General features: G+C 36.3%; 1 protein-coding gene across 6 annotated transcripts in view; it reads right to left on the reverse strand.

Moving 5' to 3' along the window:
* Window positions 1-14,901, reverse strand: part of CNTNAP4 (contactin associated protein family member 4) — a 236,190-nt gene that overhangs the window by 157,004 nt on the left and 64,285 nt on the right. For 5 of the 6 annotated variants that reach the window (XM_045534031.1, XM_045534034.1, XM_045534036.1 and 2 more), the window contains exon 3: window positions 11,638-11,831. In XM_045534031.1, coding sequence (XP_045389987.1) covers window positions 11,638-11,831 — 194 coding nt within the window. The remainder of the gene's footprint in view (window positions 1-11,637; window positions 11,832-14,901) is intronic. The other variant, XM_045534032.1, reaches the window with a different exon arrangement.

The following is a 14,901-nucleotide window of genomic DNA, read 5'->3' on the forward strand; positions in this document are numbered from 1 at the left end:
AATAAATCAATCTCTCTCTCTTTGGAGCCTGCATGTGAATGCATGCAATCTGATGTGAGGGATGACATCTTTAATTTCCATCTACAGCCTTCCCTCTCCTCCTTTTCCTTGCTGTGGCTCCAGTACTTTGAACTGACCTAAATTTGACAATCCAGCTATTCAAGTCACTCTTGGCTCAGATAGCAGAAGTAGGCTCACTGTTTCCATTATGCCAACGTAAACCTGCCTACAGAAAATGAGACAGGGTGCAGGTGGTGTTTGCTACCTTTGCCCCAGAGTATCTGATCCACTCATGTTTGTTATGCTTCCAATCCAGAATCCTAGGGATCGTGAGTTCAATGCAGGAGAGAAGAGGATGATTCACAGCAGACCATGTTCTCTGCTATGCTAGAGCATGAAAGTTGCACAAGTTTCCCAAATGACAGAAGACTACAATGCAAAGCCTTATGCAATGTTCAAAGTAGGATGAGAGAGAAGGAATTAATTCCCTGAATATGTGCCTGTTTGAATCACACAAAATGTAGTTTCTTGTTGGTGAAAATTTCTTTTGAAAAAAATTGTGCCATAGCCAAGTATAGGCTTATTCAGCTCAAATGGATTAAATATTCAAAGGCTAAGAATTTTTAAAACACACAAACTAAGAAAGTCAGAGTCGTCTATATGGAAATTCAATGTTTGTGTGTACATGTATCCAAAGGGTTTGATTTTGTGGGAACAAGGAAACTGGACAGACCAATTTCTTTGCAATTTAAAGAAATTTCAATATTTACCTATCATCTTTGACATGAAGATTTTTAAAGCAAGCAGAAACACCATGGTGAACTTAATTAATTCATGTATTTACTCTGATTTAAGGATCAAAAAGCTATTTTCAAAGTGACAGATTGAATTTTTTTACCTTTCATTATTTCAAGGTACAGTATAAAGATGGAACTGCTATTACCATAATAGCTTTGAAACTATTGGGATAATTCTCTGCAACTTTCCATAAACCTGATAAAATAAATACAAGATTTTATTCTCCTGAAACTGATATTCCCCAGTCTATTCCCCATTCATGATGACTCTGACATACTGTAATAAAGCAATTGCCCCCCAAGGATGTCTTTTCACTGCTCCAGCAATTTTTCTCTTCCCTTTCTCTTATTGAAAAAGAATCCTATTATTAAGTACTTAAAATGTTCATGGTTCCAAAAGGGAAACAGCCTTTCAGTATGAGAAATTAATAATAAGAAGAAATACAAAATGAAGAGGGGGATTCAAAGCCAAATAAAAATTTCATTTGCCAGATACAAGTCAAATATGATTTATTTTGAACTACGTCTCTCTCTAATTTATTGACACAGCGCTGTAGTCTCTGTCCTAGTATTTTGGCTTCCAGTTTTCCTCCTTTTGTAGTCACAACTACTTCTAGACAAATGCCCTAAATACTGGAATCTTTTCTAAAGCATGGCTCTTCTAAATCACCCAAAGTGTTATTCTTTGTGAACATTTCTGAAAGGAGTAAGATGCAAATAATGATATAAAGAGAAAATTTTAGACAATGCCAACTTAGAAGTATGACTCATCAAGGCAATTGGGACTATGAATAAATAAAGTCATGCAACTTAAGTCCTAGCTCTTATGACTAAAAGTGCTTCTTTTAGGTATTTATATAAAATATCAGATGCATGCTCTCATCTCACTGCCATCCACCGTCATCTGCACTGTGAACCCACAAACGCATCAACAGATTATTGTATTTTGGATTTGAAATAAGTAATCATGAAAGTGCTTCCTTATACTATAATAGTATTATTAATATCTATTCTAAACCACATTAGCAACAAGTATGGAGTTTCTATCTTCTAGGAATTCACAGATTTAATTAAGAAATGGGTATACTTTTAAACAAAGATAGTACACATAGTATGCATTTTAGCCAATAGTATTTGGTATTTATGTATGTCAAAGGTATACCTTGAAATACATAAGTAGAGTAAAATAGAATGAAAAATAGATGGTTGAACTTGAAATTCAGCTGATTAAAGTTATATACACCCTGCAAAGTAATCTAGAGAGACTCCCTGGAAATAATACTGTCACAGATGTCATTGGAAGGAAGACCTTAGAGATGGTTAAGTGAACACTGGAAAAGTGATGGGAAGTAGGGGTGGGGATGGGATATGACACTCAAGTGGCTCGATAGTGTTTGGCAGGTCCTGAGTTGAAAGGGATGAATTGAAACTTGTTTGGCAAGCTCACCTTAGATAAATGACGAATATGACCCAGAAGAGAAACATGGAAGCACAGGAAACTTTGATGAACATCCTAGGAGCAACAATTAAGTGTCTGAGATGGGAGTTGTGATGCACAAGGAAACCATCCATGAAATACGCCAAGTTTAGAGTCTGATGAAGCCATCAGGTCTGCCAGCCAAGCAAAACATTTCAATAAAACCTACTAATGTGCTTTTCTTTGTACATCAGGTGTGTGTAGCAATCCCATCCCAGAACCAACAACAGATATGTATTAAGCCACATATAGACCCTTCCACTCGGTCCTCTGCCATGAGACTTGATGCTCGTCTACAAAATGTTTGATGAGGAAGAGAGCAATGCTATTAGTATTTTTCCCACATCGAAAGCCAATCTATGCTTTGAACTACAATATATATTTTGATAAAAAACAAAGGATAGAATCCATAATGTATTAAGGAGATCATCATTCTATTTACTTAGAATAAGTGTAAAAAATGACCCTAAATGGTTAATCTTCTTCATGGATTCCCTTCTTTTAGTACGTTGAATACCTGTTCTTGCTGAGAGCTAGATGTAAACATCAACAGGAGGAAAGAGAGCTAAATGTGAAACTTCATAAATGTGGTACTAGTTAACATGAACTTAGGTGGCAACTTAATATCTTCAATTTCAATTTTCTTAGCATCAAAATATTGATCTACCTTCTTTTTGAGTTGATGGGGAAGCACACAATTTTAAAACTGAAAGGGCATAAGAGATCACTCAGTAAGTACCTGGATTCTACCCGCACCCTCATTGTATAAGCAAAGAAAAGGAAGCTCATAGAGCAATTTGTCCTTAGTATCCTATCTTCTTAGGGCTGTCCTGGTCATTGTTCTGTTTCCCTTGGAACCATGTTATTGCCCTTTCCCTTCTCTGATCTGAAATGTGGGAGGGATGAGGGAAGTGGACTGAGCATCCCAGACTCCTGTGTTAAGGAGCTTCCAGCTGGGCACTTGAAAGAGATTTGCAGGTAGATGGAAAGGAGGAGCCAGAGTATTTCTTCCCACTCTTGCTCTGCCTCAGGCAGCTTCTTGGTAGTGGCTGAGTCTTTTTACAAGGCTCCAGCTCCCAGTGGATACCCTGTACCTCCATAATCCTCTATTGGGAAGTGCCTGCTGGGGTTCCAGCTCCAGCCGGACAATGCCAGCCTCTGAGCTCTGGAAATATCATCTTCTAATCATCCTCCAGCTCTAGGAGTTGTAACATTTTCTTGCTGTCGCTAAGTTCCGAGTTGCCTCATCATCTCACATGTTACTGCTCAGCTTTTTCATCACCTGTAACCAATTTCCTATAATGACTTGCCAGTTTCATATGCCTGGTATAATTTGTTTTTCTGACGAGGCATTGACTCAGAGGACAATTTAGAACCAGAACTAACAGTGTTTTTTTTCCTACTCTGTCATAATATGGTCAAAGATTAAATAACATGCTGCACATACAAGTGCTGCTCAGCCATTATATAAATACAAATATAAATATGTATATTTACACTGTCACTAAAAATTGAAATTGAAAAATAATATATGATGCTTGATAACCACCATATGCTTTATACTATCAACAAATGGTGCAAGATGTTGTCATATAACAAGGAGATATCCATTATCTATGTAATGGTTAATTTCATGCATCAACTTGACTGGGCTAAGTCAACTTGACTGCCCAGATAGCTGGTAAAATATTATTTCTGGGAGTCTCTGTGAGGTTCTTTTCAGAAGAGATTAGCACATTTGAATTGGCAGAGTAAAGAAGATCTGTCTTCACCACTGTGGGTGGGTCTAATCCAATCTATCAACAGCTAAAATAGAAAAATGAGAAGGAAAGTCAAATTCTCTCTCTCTCTCTTCTTGAGTTGAGGCATCCATCTTTTCTTGCCTTCAGACATCTAAGCTCCTGGCACTTGATTCTTCAGACTCAGACTGAATTACATCAACAGCTTTCCTGGTTCTTCAGCTTGCAGACAGCAGATGGTGGAACTTCTCTGCCTCCATAATTGCATGAGCCAACTCACATTTTATATATACAGTTGTTTCTGTTTCTCCAGAAAATCCTATCTTCTGTTAAACAGTACTATCCTTGATACCCTGGGTTTGATTTGGGAGCTTAACAATTTTAAAGAAAAGTCATTACATTAAATGAATAACTTTAAAGAACATATTATTTTGTTGCATAGCACAATTTGGAAAATAATGTCTTACATAATACTACAGTTTCAAACACTCTCATTCATTTCAATCTTTTAGGATGTGTTATCTCAATTTTAAATGAGGTTAAAGACACCTTTACATATTTATGAATCTTTTTTTCCTATGACCTGCTTGTTTATATAATGCCTTCTTTTTTAAAAAAAAATGTTAAGGCTTTATTTTTTGTGATTATTTAGAATGTTTTGTACCTGTACTGTGTAACAGAATTTTCCATGATGATGAAAATGTTTTATAATTGCTCTGTTTACTACAGTAACTATTGGTCTAACATAACTATTTAACACTTCAAATGCAGCTGTAAACTAAAGAGCTTTATTTTTAATTTTGTTTCATTTTAATTAACTTAATTTTAAATTTAAATAGCCCTATGTGGCTAGTAGCTATCTTATTGAACAGCATAGCTTTAGATATTAAGAAAATTGAGTCTTTGTCATTGGGAGGATAGAGTTAATATCTAGTCTATACCTGTTTTTCCTAACTTTGATCATTATCCAAATCTTTCTTGCAACATTAACTCAAAGAATGTACAGAGTATACTAGATCTAAGATGAAAGGAAATCCTGCTGGTTTCTTTTATACTGAACTAAGAATCTGTACTTGGTTTTCAAGTTTATTGAGCAACCCAGTGTTCCCCATAGTTTGCAGCAAATTGGAATCACCTGGGAATATTTGAAAAATCCCAATACCTAGGCTCCTGCCTCTAGACAGTCTGCCTGAGCATCAGAATTCAAATGTGTGGTAAAGTTTAAGAACAATATACATAACCTGTAATCAGTGAGTAATATTAAAAACCCCAATATTTTTGAATAATTAATCTTTATCAGATATATGGTTTCCAAATATTTTCTCCCATTCCCAGTGAAAAGCTGCTTTTCACTCTGTTGATTGTTTCTTTTGTTATGCAGAAAGTTTTTGGTTTGATGTAGTTTCTATTTTCCATTTTGGTGCCTGTGCTTTTAGTGCCATATCCACAGAAAACATTTATTGTCATGACCAATGTCATGAAGGTTTCCCATAGGCTTTCTTCTAGCATTTTTTTACAGTTTCAGGTTTTCTGTTTAAGTCTTTAGTCCATTCTGAGTTGATTTTTAAGTATATGGTATATGGTAAGGGTTCAACTTCATTATTTTGCATGTAGACATCCAGTTCCCCAGCACCATTCTTTGGAGAGACAATCCTTCCCCATACTCTTGACATCCTTATGGAAGGTCAGTTGACCATAGATTTGTGGGTTTATTTCTGAGCCCTACTCTGTTCCATTGGTCTATATGTCTGTCTTTATGCCAGTATCATACCGTTTTATTTACTATAGCTATGTAATATATTTTGATATCAGGATATGTGATGCCCCCAGCTTTGTTCTTCCTTCTCTAGATTATTTTAGCTATTTGGGGTCCTTTGCAGTTCTATATGAATTCTAGGGATTTTTTTTTCCTATTTGTGTAACAAAATGTCATTGAGATTTTCTTAGGGATTGCATGAATTTATAGATCATTTTGAGTAGTATGGACATTTTAACAGCATTAAGTCTTCTAATCCATGAACACAGAAGTCCTTTCATTTATTTGGGTTTTCTTTAATTGCTTTCAGCAATGTTTTGTAGTTTCAGTGCACACGTTTTGCTCCCCCCACCAATGGTTAAGTTTATTCCTAAGATTTTATTCTTTTTGATGATATTATAAATGGGATTTTTTTAAATTTCCTTCTTGGATAGTTCATTGTTAGTATATAGAAACTAAATATATGAAATAACAATAACATAGTAAAAATACATAAAGAACTCCTTTAACTCAATAGCAAAAATAACAAATAACCTGATTTTATAGTAAAATGGGCAAAAGACTTGAGCAGACATTTCTCCATAGAAGATATACAATATAGCCAACAGGTATATGAAAAGATACTCAACATCACTAATCATCAGAGAAATACAAATCAAAACCACAATGAGATATTACGTCATACCTATTAGAATGTCTATTATAAAAAAACAAAAATCCAAAATTGCCAAGTGTTAGAGTGTTAGTGAAGCTGTGAAGAAATTAGAACCTTAGTACGCTGTTGGTGGAAATGCAAAATGGTGCAACTACTACAGAAAACAGTATACAGTATGGAAGTTCCTCAAAAAGTTAAAAATAGAAATACCGTGTGATCCAAAAATCCTAATCCCAGGTATTTATCCATAAGAACTGAAATCAGAATCTCAAGTAATATTTACACTCCTATATTCACTACAGCATTATTTGCAATAGCCAAGAAAGGGAAACAACCTAAATGTCCATGGACAGATCAATAGATAAAGAAAATATGGTATATACATAGAATGGAATGTCATTCAGCCTTTAAAAAGTAAGGACATTCTGCCATATGGGATGTGAATGAACTTTGAGGACATTATGCTAAGTGAAATAAGCCAGTCACAGAAGGACAAATAAGTCCACACTGCCACTTATATGAGGGACCTATGTCTAAAATGGTCACATAGAAGCAGAGAGTGGAATTGTGGTTGCCAGGAGCCAGGGAAAGGGTGAAACGGGGAATTGCCATTCAACAGGTATAATGTTCCAATTATGCAAAATGATTAAGTCTTGGAGATGTGCTGTACAACAGTATGCTTATAATTAACAATATTGTGCACTTAAAAATTTGTTGAGAGGGTAGATTTCACGTTAAGTTTTCTCACCACAATAAAAAAAAATGAAGCCACTTTTTAACCATGCACTGCTAGGAAAATTGTTTTCAAAAGGTGGAGAACTCATAATTAAGTAGAAATGTGAACAGGAAACTTCCTGAAGATATAGACTAATAATGTAGACTTTAATAAAAATATCTTTTGGGGATCAGTGTCCTGAAAGGTAAAAGCAGCTTCAGGCATTCTCTAGGCATTTGCCAAGTACTGAGGCAAGTATTGCAATGCATTAAGCTTGACAATTTGACATGTGGACACACATGGCATTAGTACTGCTGTACTTTTTATCACCACAAATGCTGCTTGTAGGCTTAGGTCACTAGAATAAGGGAAAGATCTAGGGAAAATGCCATTTGCAAGGAGTCTACCTGGCTCACAGCGTATACCTCCCTTGCATCTCTGCCTCCCCTGGTTTTCCATTGAGCTCTCCCAGGCACTTACTTACTTGACTTGAAACAAATGCACATTAAAATCTTTGCAGGTAGCGTTTCTACCTAGTCTGCCTTATAGAGTTGACAACTCAATCATTCACAGTGATAACAATGGCCTGAATATTTTGTGACAGCTGGTACTTCTATCTAATTGACTATTCTATGTCACAGGGTCTCCTTGTCTTTCACCAGCCAAACCCAGAACTATGACACTAGACATAGACACTTCCAGTTAAAGAACAAAGATATACTAACTCTAGAAAACCAGTAAAGGTTTTTGTTTGAAAAATCAGGTACAACTGAAGTCCATGAAAAAAAGCAAACTATTCTTGCTTTAACAACAACATTTACTCAGTCTATAAAATTGGTGCCATCCCACTCCTTGCCTTGTAGTCTGCAGTATAAAAGAAGCTTGGGCATTTATCAGAAAGAATTTGGAGAATTTGGCTATACAGTTCCTGCATATGATGATCTACTTAAAATAATTTCTAAGATGCTGGTTTCATGTTATTTCAGCACTTGTTCTTAAATGAGTGAAAATTATACCTTACATTTACTTTTTCAACTACTTACAATAAACTGCCTAAAAAGAGTCTTTTTTGTCATCGATGCTGTGGGATTTTATTTTGTCTTCAATTTGAGAAGAGCAATTTTAGTGGCTTGCATTTTCTAAATTTTCATAAAATATTTATTTGCCATCCAGCAGAGTACTTTGTATAAATTACATTTTACTAGACTGTAAATTTTATTCTGAAGACATGTTTTAATGTGTAATTTTTTTTAAAAAAATCACAGTTCTAGCAAGGTTACATTTCTATGAAATTTCATGTATAGATACATATTTTGTTTTTCTTCTTAAAGATTATTTATAAGAAGCAACAGAGCATTTTATTAATTCTTTCAGGTACAGAGAAGTCATTGTTCTCTCTGGTGCTTGAAGTGAGATCAAATGAGGAGAGAATGAAGAATCCTCACTGCGGCATTTCAACCCATGTCGATTGTTTTTATTGTGTTTGTTTCTAAGCCAATAACACTTGTCTTTCCTTTCTCTTTCTATCACACACTTTTATAATGCCTTATGTGTTTCCCAACTCTCTTTCATAAATTTATTTGTATCATCTGCAGCAGACTGTGAAGCTCTTAAAGGAAATTGGCATGTTTTGTATAATTGGTACATATCCCATAATATCTACTAAAACTGGGCAAAAAAAAAAGTTGGGAAATGTATATTTGTAAAATGTGACAAAGGGTTAAATTCCTTACTATGTACATCAATTAGAAATCGTTTTTTGGGTTAAAAAAAAAAAAAGAGTAAATTGAAGTGTTCTGTGTTCTTCCAGGTGGAAAAGTCAAGAGCCAGGACACACTTCAGCATGTTTCAATTTTCCTGCTTTAACAATTGTAGATTCACAGAGGGGGAGCTTCCTCAGAGTAGAACTGAAGTGACTATGGAGTAGAATAGAACTTTGAAGGCTACCTGGGATGAACAGGAAATATTTACTACACACACACACATACACATATACACACACACATATACACACAGACACAGAAATTTAAAGATTTGGGGTTGTTTTACCAACACCATCACTACCTATGTTATGTGTGGTCATGGTATCTATTGCAGTAAGTCTTAATTTTGATCTTGACATTCATGGTTATCCACCAACTTTTGTTACCATAGCCAAAATTATCATCCAGTCCTTCCCAAACTTAACAGTCCAACCTGACCAATAGTCTCACTAGTTATTACATAGGAAACCATATCTCTCAATATCTCCAATGTCTATGCTTTTGTTCACACTTTTCCAGCTTCAGGAAATAGCTTCCTTAATCCTTCTATAATCTAAATTATAATGCTTTCTTCAAGATCCAGGTAAGCCCTACCTCTTTGTGAAATTCAGTCTACAATGATCTCCATAGTCTCATGAACTCTTTTAATAGCTCCCAGAAAGATAGGCACAGATTAGAAGATCAATATACTCAAATCCATGCATTCACTTACCTATTATTTCACTAATTCAACAAAAGTCATGTGCCACATTGGGTGTTGGGTACCAGAAATACTAATATGAGAAAGATAAAAACTATCCCACAAAAAAGGTTCAAAATTTTAGAGGAGAGAAAAATGTGCCAGCCTAACTTCAAGTATGTTAAACTGATTACAACATAAATGTGCTGAAAGGAAAAGCTGAGGAAGGCAAGAGGGAGTCACTTTTAGTGTAATCAGAAGAGCATCCTACAAGAAAGGACATTTCATTTATTCATTCATTCATTCATTCATTCAATAAATGTAATATTTGACTGCAACATGCTGGGTACTGTTACATGTTGGGGATGCTGAGAGGAAAGGTTGGAAGGTACCATCTTTATTTACAGAGCGCTCACACTCAAGAGGGGAAGACGGTGAGTAAGCCAACAATTTACAGCATAGTCTAAACAAGCAATGTTAAGATGCCATGTCTTTATCTTATTGGTTTGGATTAGTAAGGATATCATTCATGCCATCATTTCACCCTGAGCACCTCCACTTTAACAGGAGTAAGCAAAACAGGCAAATGGCAATGCCTAGGTTTGGTTTTCCCCAAGCCTGATGATCAGAAAAACAACAATTTTCATGGTTGATTTACCACTTTAAAAAGTGTCAAAAACATACATTTTAATTAGCGTAGCTAAATATTAGCATGCATTAGCCACTACTCATGTAGTTTAAAATCCAATGCTTACTTTAAAAAAAAAGAGTAAAAGATAATCCAAACTCCTAGTTAAAATAAATACCTCATTAAGCTTTCATTGTTATTGGTTCATAATTACTGTTTATTTCATCCCTAGTTTGAATGGTTTTCATGAAATTAACTCAACCGTAATACCCAGCGGTTTTTTTTTTTTTTCTTCCACTCTTATACACAGCTTCAACTTGCTTTGGATTTTAAACAAGATTTTAAGCTTTTCTTAAAAATGCTTATGGGCAGCTTCCTCCAGTCCCACCGTTGTTCTCCATAAACACAGACTGAATGGCCTTCAAAAGCTTTAGAGACACAAAGGTGAGTAAATCACAGTCCATTTCTTCAATGGGTTTATAATGTATAACAGAGTTCTAGGAAGTTTCAAAAAAGAGGCAATTGACTGGTCAAAGAAAATTGTCATTATGTGCCCAAATAGGCTTCCAAATTATCTGTGTGCTAAGAATGATGCTTCATTAAGTTACTCATTTTCTTTGGTTCTGGCAGCTCAGCCAGAGGGGGGTGGGAAATAGTTCTTTGATTGCACTGTGTTGTCCCTGGTCTACGTAAGATCCAAACGAATACTTTCATACCCTAAGAAAGGAGTCCCTTTTTTGTCATCAAGCAAACTTTCTTTAGCTTCCTTCTTCCACCAGGTGTTTATATGCAATCAGTCAACTGCAAATACCACCCACTTTATTACAAACAGCCTTGTTGCCAGTCTCTCTCTTACGGGTGCTGCACCATTGTTTACAACACACAGCATTTTACCCACCTACTTTAAAGAGACTAGAGAAAGGTTTATACATAAATTACATATATGTACATATGTGTGTATGTATTTATATATACACACATATATAAGTCCAAATATTGTATGTGAAAACCTCCATCTACTAGAGAATGTTTCAGAAATCTCAGAGTCATCAGAGGAAATAAAAGGAACAAATTTTTTACTAACTTGAAATAAAGACAATGCAAAACTACCATGTTCCTGAACAACATTTAATTTTTTTAATACGCATCTTATTTATTCCTTAGGCATCCACACTATTTAATGGACTAATATGACTTTTTTTCTAACTCCTGAGGCCTCTGTAAAATAAATTTACCTTTAGTATTGTCATTAATTTACCATGAAATGTATTAGAAAATGAATATTTACCATATTTTCACTTGGAAAATGTTTTCAAAATAGTTCTAAAGATTCTGTATTTCTATTTCATTTAAAAGACTAGTAAACAAGGTGCAGCAATGACTATGTTTCTTTCTCTGAAATGCTATGACTTTTGTTAAAGAACATACCCAGATGCTGTCCTCTTGTCGATATTGTTTCCAGTTCCTGCCACTGTCGCTGAACATCAGCAGGTAGCTGGTCACCCAGTTGGAGCTCCCATATCCACCTTGGGTGGCCACAGCAGTGACCTCCATTCTCTCTCCAAGGTCAATCTGCAACCACTGGTACTTGTTTGACACAAGTGGAGACCAGCCACCAGCTCCTTTTGTAAAAATAAAAACAGGAGAAAATTAGGAAAGAAGAGTTGCTTAAAAATCTATGCTTAGAAGAGCAGAAATGTCAGTAAGACTATTCCTCTATGGAATTTAAGTCAAATTTCCAAAATATAAAAATTTCTTACAATTGTATAAAAATGTAGAAAAGAATTTGGTGTAAATAGATGGAACCTATATTAATTGTGTTCATTTGTAGGTATGATAGCCTGCTGACAGTGGGGAGAATACAGGTCTCGCAGACTGTTTAAAGTGCTTAATTTGATAGATGAACACCCATGTCAACACTTGGAACTAGCGTGTCTACTGCGCTCATGCATGACTGGGGAACGGTTTGGCCTTCAACCCCACTGACCAGGACTGGATGTGAGGCAATATCTGCACACTGTGGTGGAACTGGAAGACTACCTTTGATCATTTTGGAGAAGGAAATACATTGTTAGCCTGGGAAAACAAAGATAGTGAAGGAATAGTCCTTGCCCTCAGGTGTTTACAGTCTTACAGGAGGGGCAGACATTGAAAAGCATGTTTGAAAGGTAATGTTAATGGTAAGACATGTGCAGGGAACAATAACACAATAAAGATGGAGAGTTCTATCAAGGGGGGATGGTTGGAGCTGCTTCACCACAGTCTGCGAGAGACAACTGTTAAATTTTCAACTTTACAAGCAAGTTACTAAACATAACCATCTTTGCAATTAGCCACAGTGGGAGTATTTAAACCATGGAAATTGCAAACTGTGCAAATAAGCACCTGCCCACACCCCAGCCAGTTTACTAACACACCACCAGTTCCATCCTACCTGGGAGGGAGGTGGGTGAGAGAATGGGGCAAAGAAAAACACTGTAGAGTAAGTTATGCTTGAGCCCTAAGAAGGGAAAAATAGAAGTCTGATGTATGTTCAAGGAAGTATAGGTACAGCAGAATTTGCTGTGTTTTATTGCATCCAACACACACATATTATAGATGTGGGCCCTGTATGTCTTAGGTTGGTTCATTCTTCCAGTGTAATATAATAGTTTGGGGAATTATTGGGGGAATTTATTTTAAGTGATATTGCACTGCTGATTAGGTAAGCAATAATCATTATAAAAGCCATGAAGTAGAGATTGACACATTCTTGAATCCATATTTATCTGATAATCAATCTTTATTAAAATGCAACCTCTATTACATAACACCCCAAAGAGGAATGTTAGCGTATGTTTTCTTTCCCTCATTCTTTTGCCACTCACCTTGAAGGTCTGAGAATAAGGTCTAAAATTTTAGAAGAGATTATCATTAATTTTTATATATTTTTAATTCAAGTATTATTCTTTACATCTGTGACCTATTTTATGAAACCTTGAGTACAGTTCAAAGAGATGCCCAATAAATGTTTGCTATTACAGGGAGGCATATGCCATTGTGAGACCTGAAGGGACACACCTGTGTTGTCAAGTGTTTTGTGAGATTTAAAGATTCCTCTGATGGTGGAACACAGCACAATGACACTCTGATAGATGAAAAACAGAACTCATTGTTACTTACAACTATAAAAAGGAGAAGGCTGCCAGATAGGGCCACACAGGGGATTGCATCAGGGGACAGGATAACAGCAAGCTGGAGCTGCAGGAGGGAACTTATATGTTTGGCAAGTAGGGTAGGGTCAGGTAGCTAGGTTTTAGGGCTCTCTGTGAATTGGCTAATTTGAATAATTTTTCTAGGATGCTCTGGAGCATAAGGGATGTCCCTAGTTCTCTGGTACCTGACCCTGGCTATGATGCATTGCAAGAGCCTAATAAAGGAAGTGGCCGAAGTAGGGACATAATCAGCTGTTCAAGAAGAGGAACTGACCAGCCTCTAGCCAGGGCTTCAAAACCGGGTCAAAATGGCATTTAAAAAAAAAATTATATTACAACAATGTCCTCTCTTGATGGCAACACACTAACTACCATGTGCATGTGGGTGTGATTCCAGTTACTTACTATATTGTCATTAGAACTGGATACTTTGTCAAATTTCTTTATTTCTTAAAATGAACCATTGTTCAAAAGTGTCTTCCACTCCATACATCAAAAGTACAAATGTCCTCCCTCTTTTGTGGATCCAGAATATTTTTACATACTGCAATTTTTGTTCATGTGTTTTTACTTTCAATTTTCTCTATATTTTCTCTTGAACTTGTGGTTTTTGATGGAGTTTCCTTGGTCACCAATATCATCTACCTTGTTTAGAATAGAGTAGAATATTCTCATATTTTATGCAAGAGGGCTTGTTGGGTATACATGGGTCCTGGCTGAATTTGGGGTGTCTTGGTATCATTTGTTTAACACAGGTCTGCTGTCCACAAGGGGCACTTGCAGTCTGTTATCTACATGGAATTTGTTTTTCAATGATCTGAAGCACACCTTAAATAGCACCCTGCCACAATAGCGCAGGGAGTTCTTGACCTCTCGGTGGGAACTGCTTCCCTAGCACTATTTTTAAATCTGAACCAGTGCTTCTTCCATACTTCATTTTTCAGGATGTGGTGAAACACCATCCAACCCTCCTCCACTTATTCTACTACGGTATTACTTAATATTTATTAAGCAAGTTAGTTCTTTGTGTCAGGCACTAGTGAAGGCACTGTTAATGAATTCTCAAAGCAGTCTATTTAGCAGATGGTGAGTCGGATACAGAGAGTTTGAATACCTCGCCCTTGTCCCTGGAGCAGGCAAGAGGCACAGTCCTCTAAACTAGTACACAACAGTGCCTCTCACATTGTCTTGATGCACAAGTGGGAACTGGTAGTTCCCAGTGGATGCAGAAAAGATGTTGCTAGTAGGGATCAGGGAACCTCAAGATTGAGTTTCCAGGTAGTGGAGTCAACTTCCTTCCCTCTGGTTAACAATGGACCATGTCTTTGAAGTAGAGGCACATGATGGAGGTGGTGGTGGGTAAGTATTTCCCTCCACTGACCTATCTAATCTTACTATTGTCTCCAGCCCCGCCCCCAGGGCCTGTCAAAACTTTGAAAGTCAAAAGTGTTCTGTGGTCTGAAGCTAACCAAGCATCCTCAGGCCTCTTATTGCTGCA

The sequence above is a fragment of the Lemur catta genome, chromosome 20, assembly GCF_020740605.2.
Source record: "Lemur catta isolate mLemCat1 chromosome 20, mLemCat1.pri, whole genome shotgun sequence".
Classification (NCBI taxonomy): Eukaryota; Metazoa; Chordata; class Mammalia; order Primates; family Lemuridae; genus Lemur; species Lemur catta.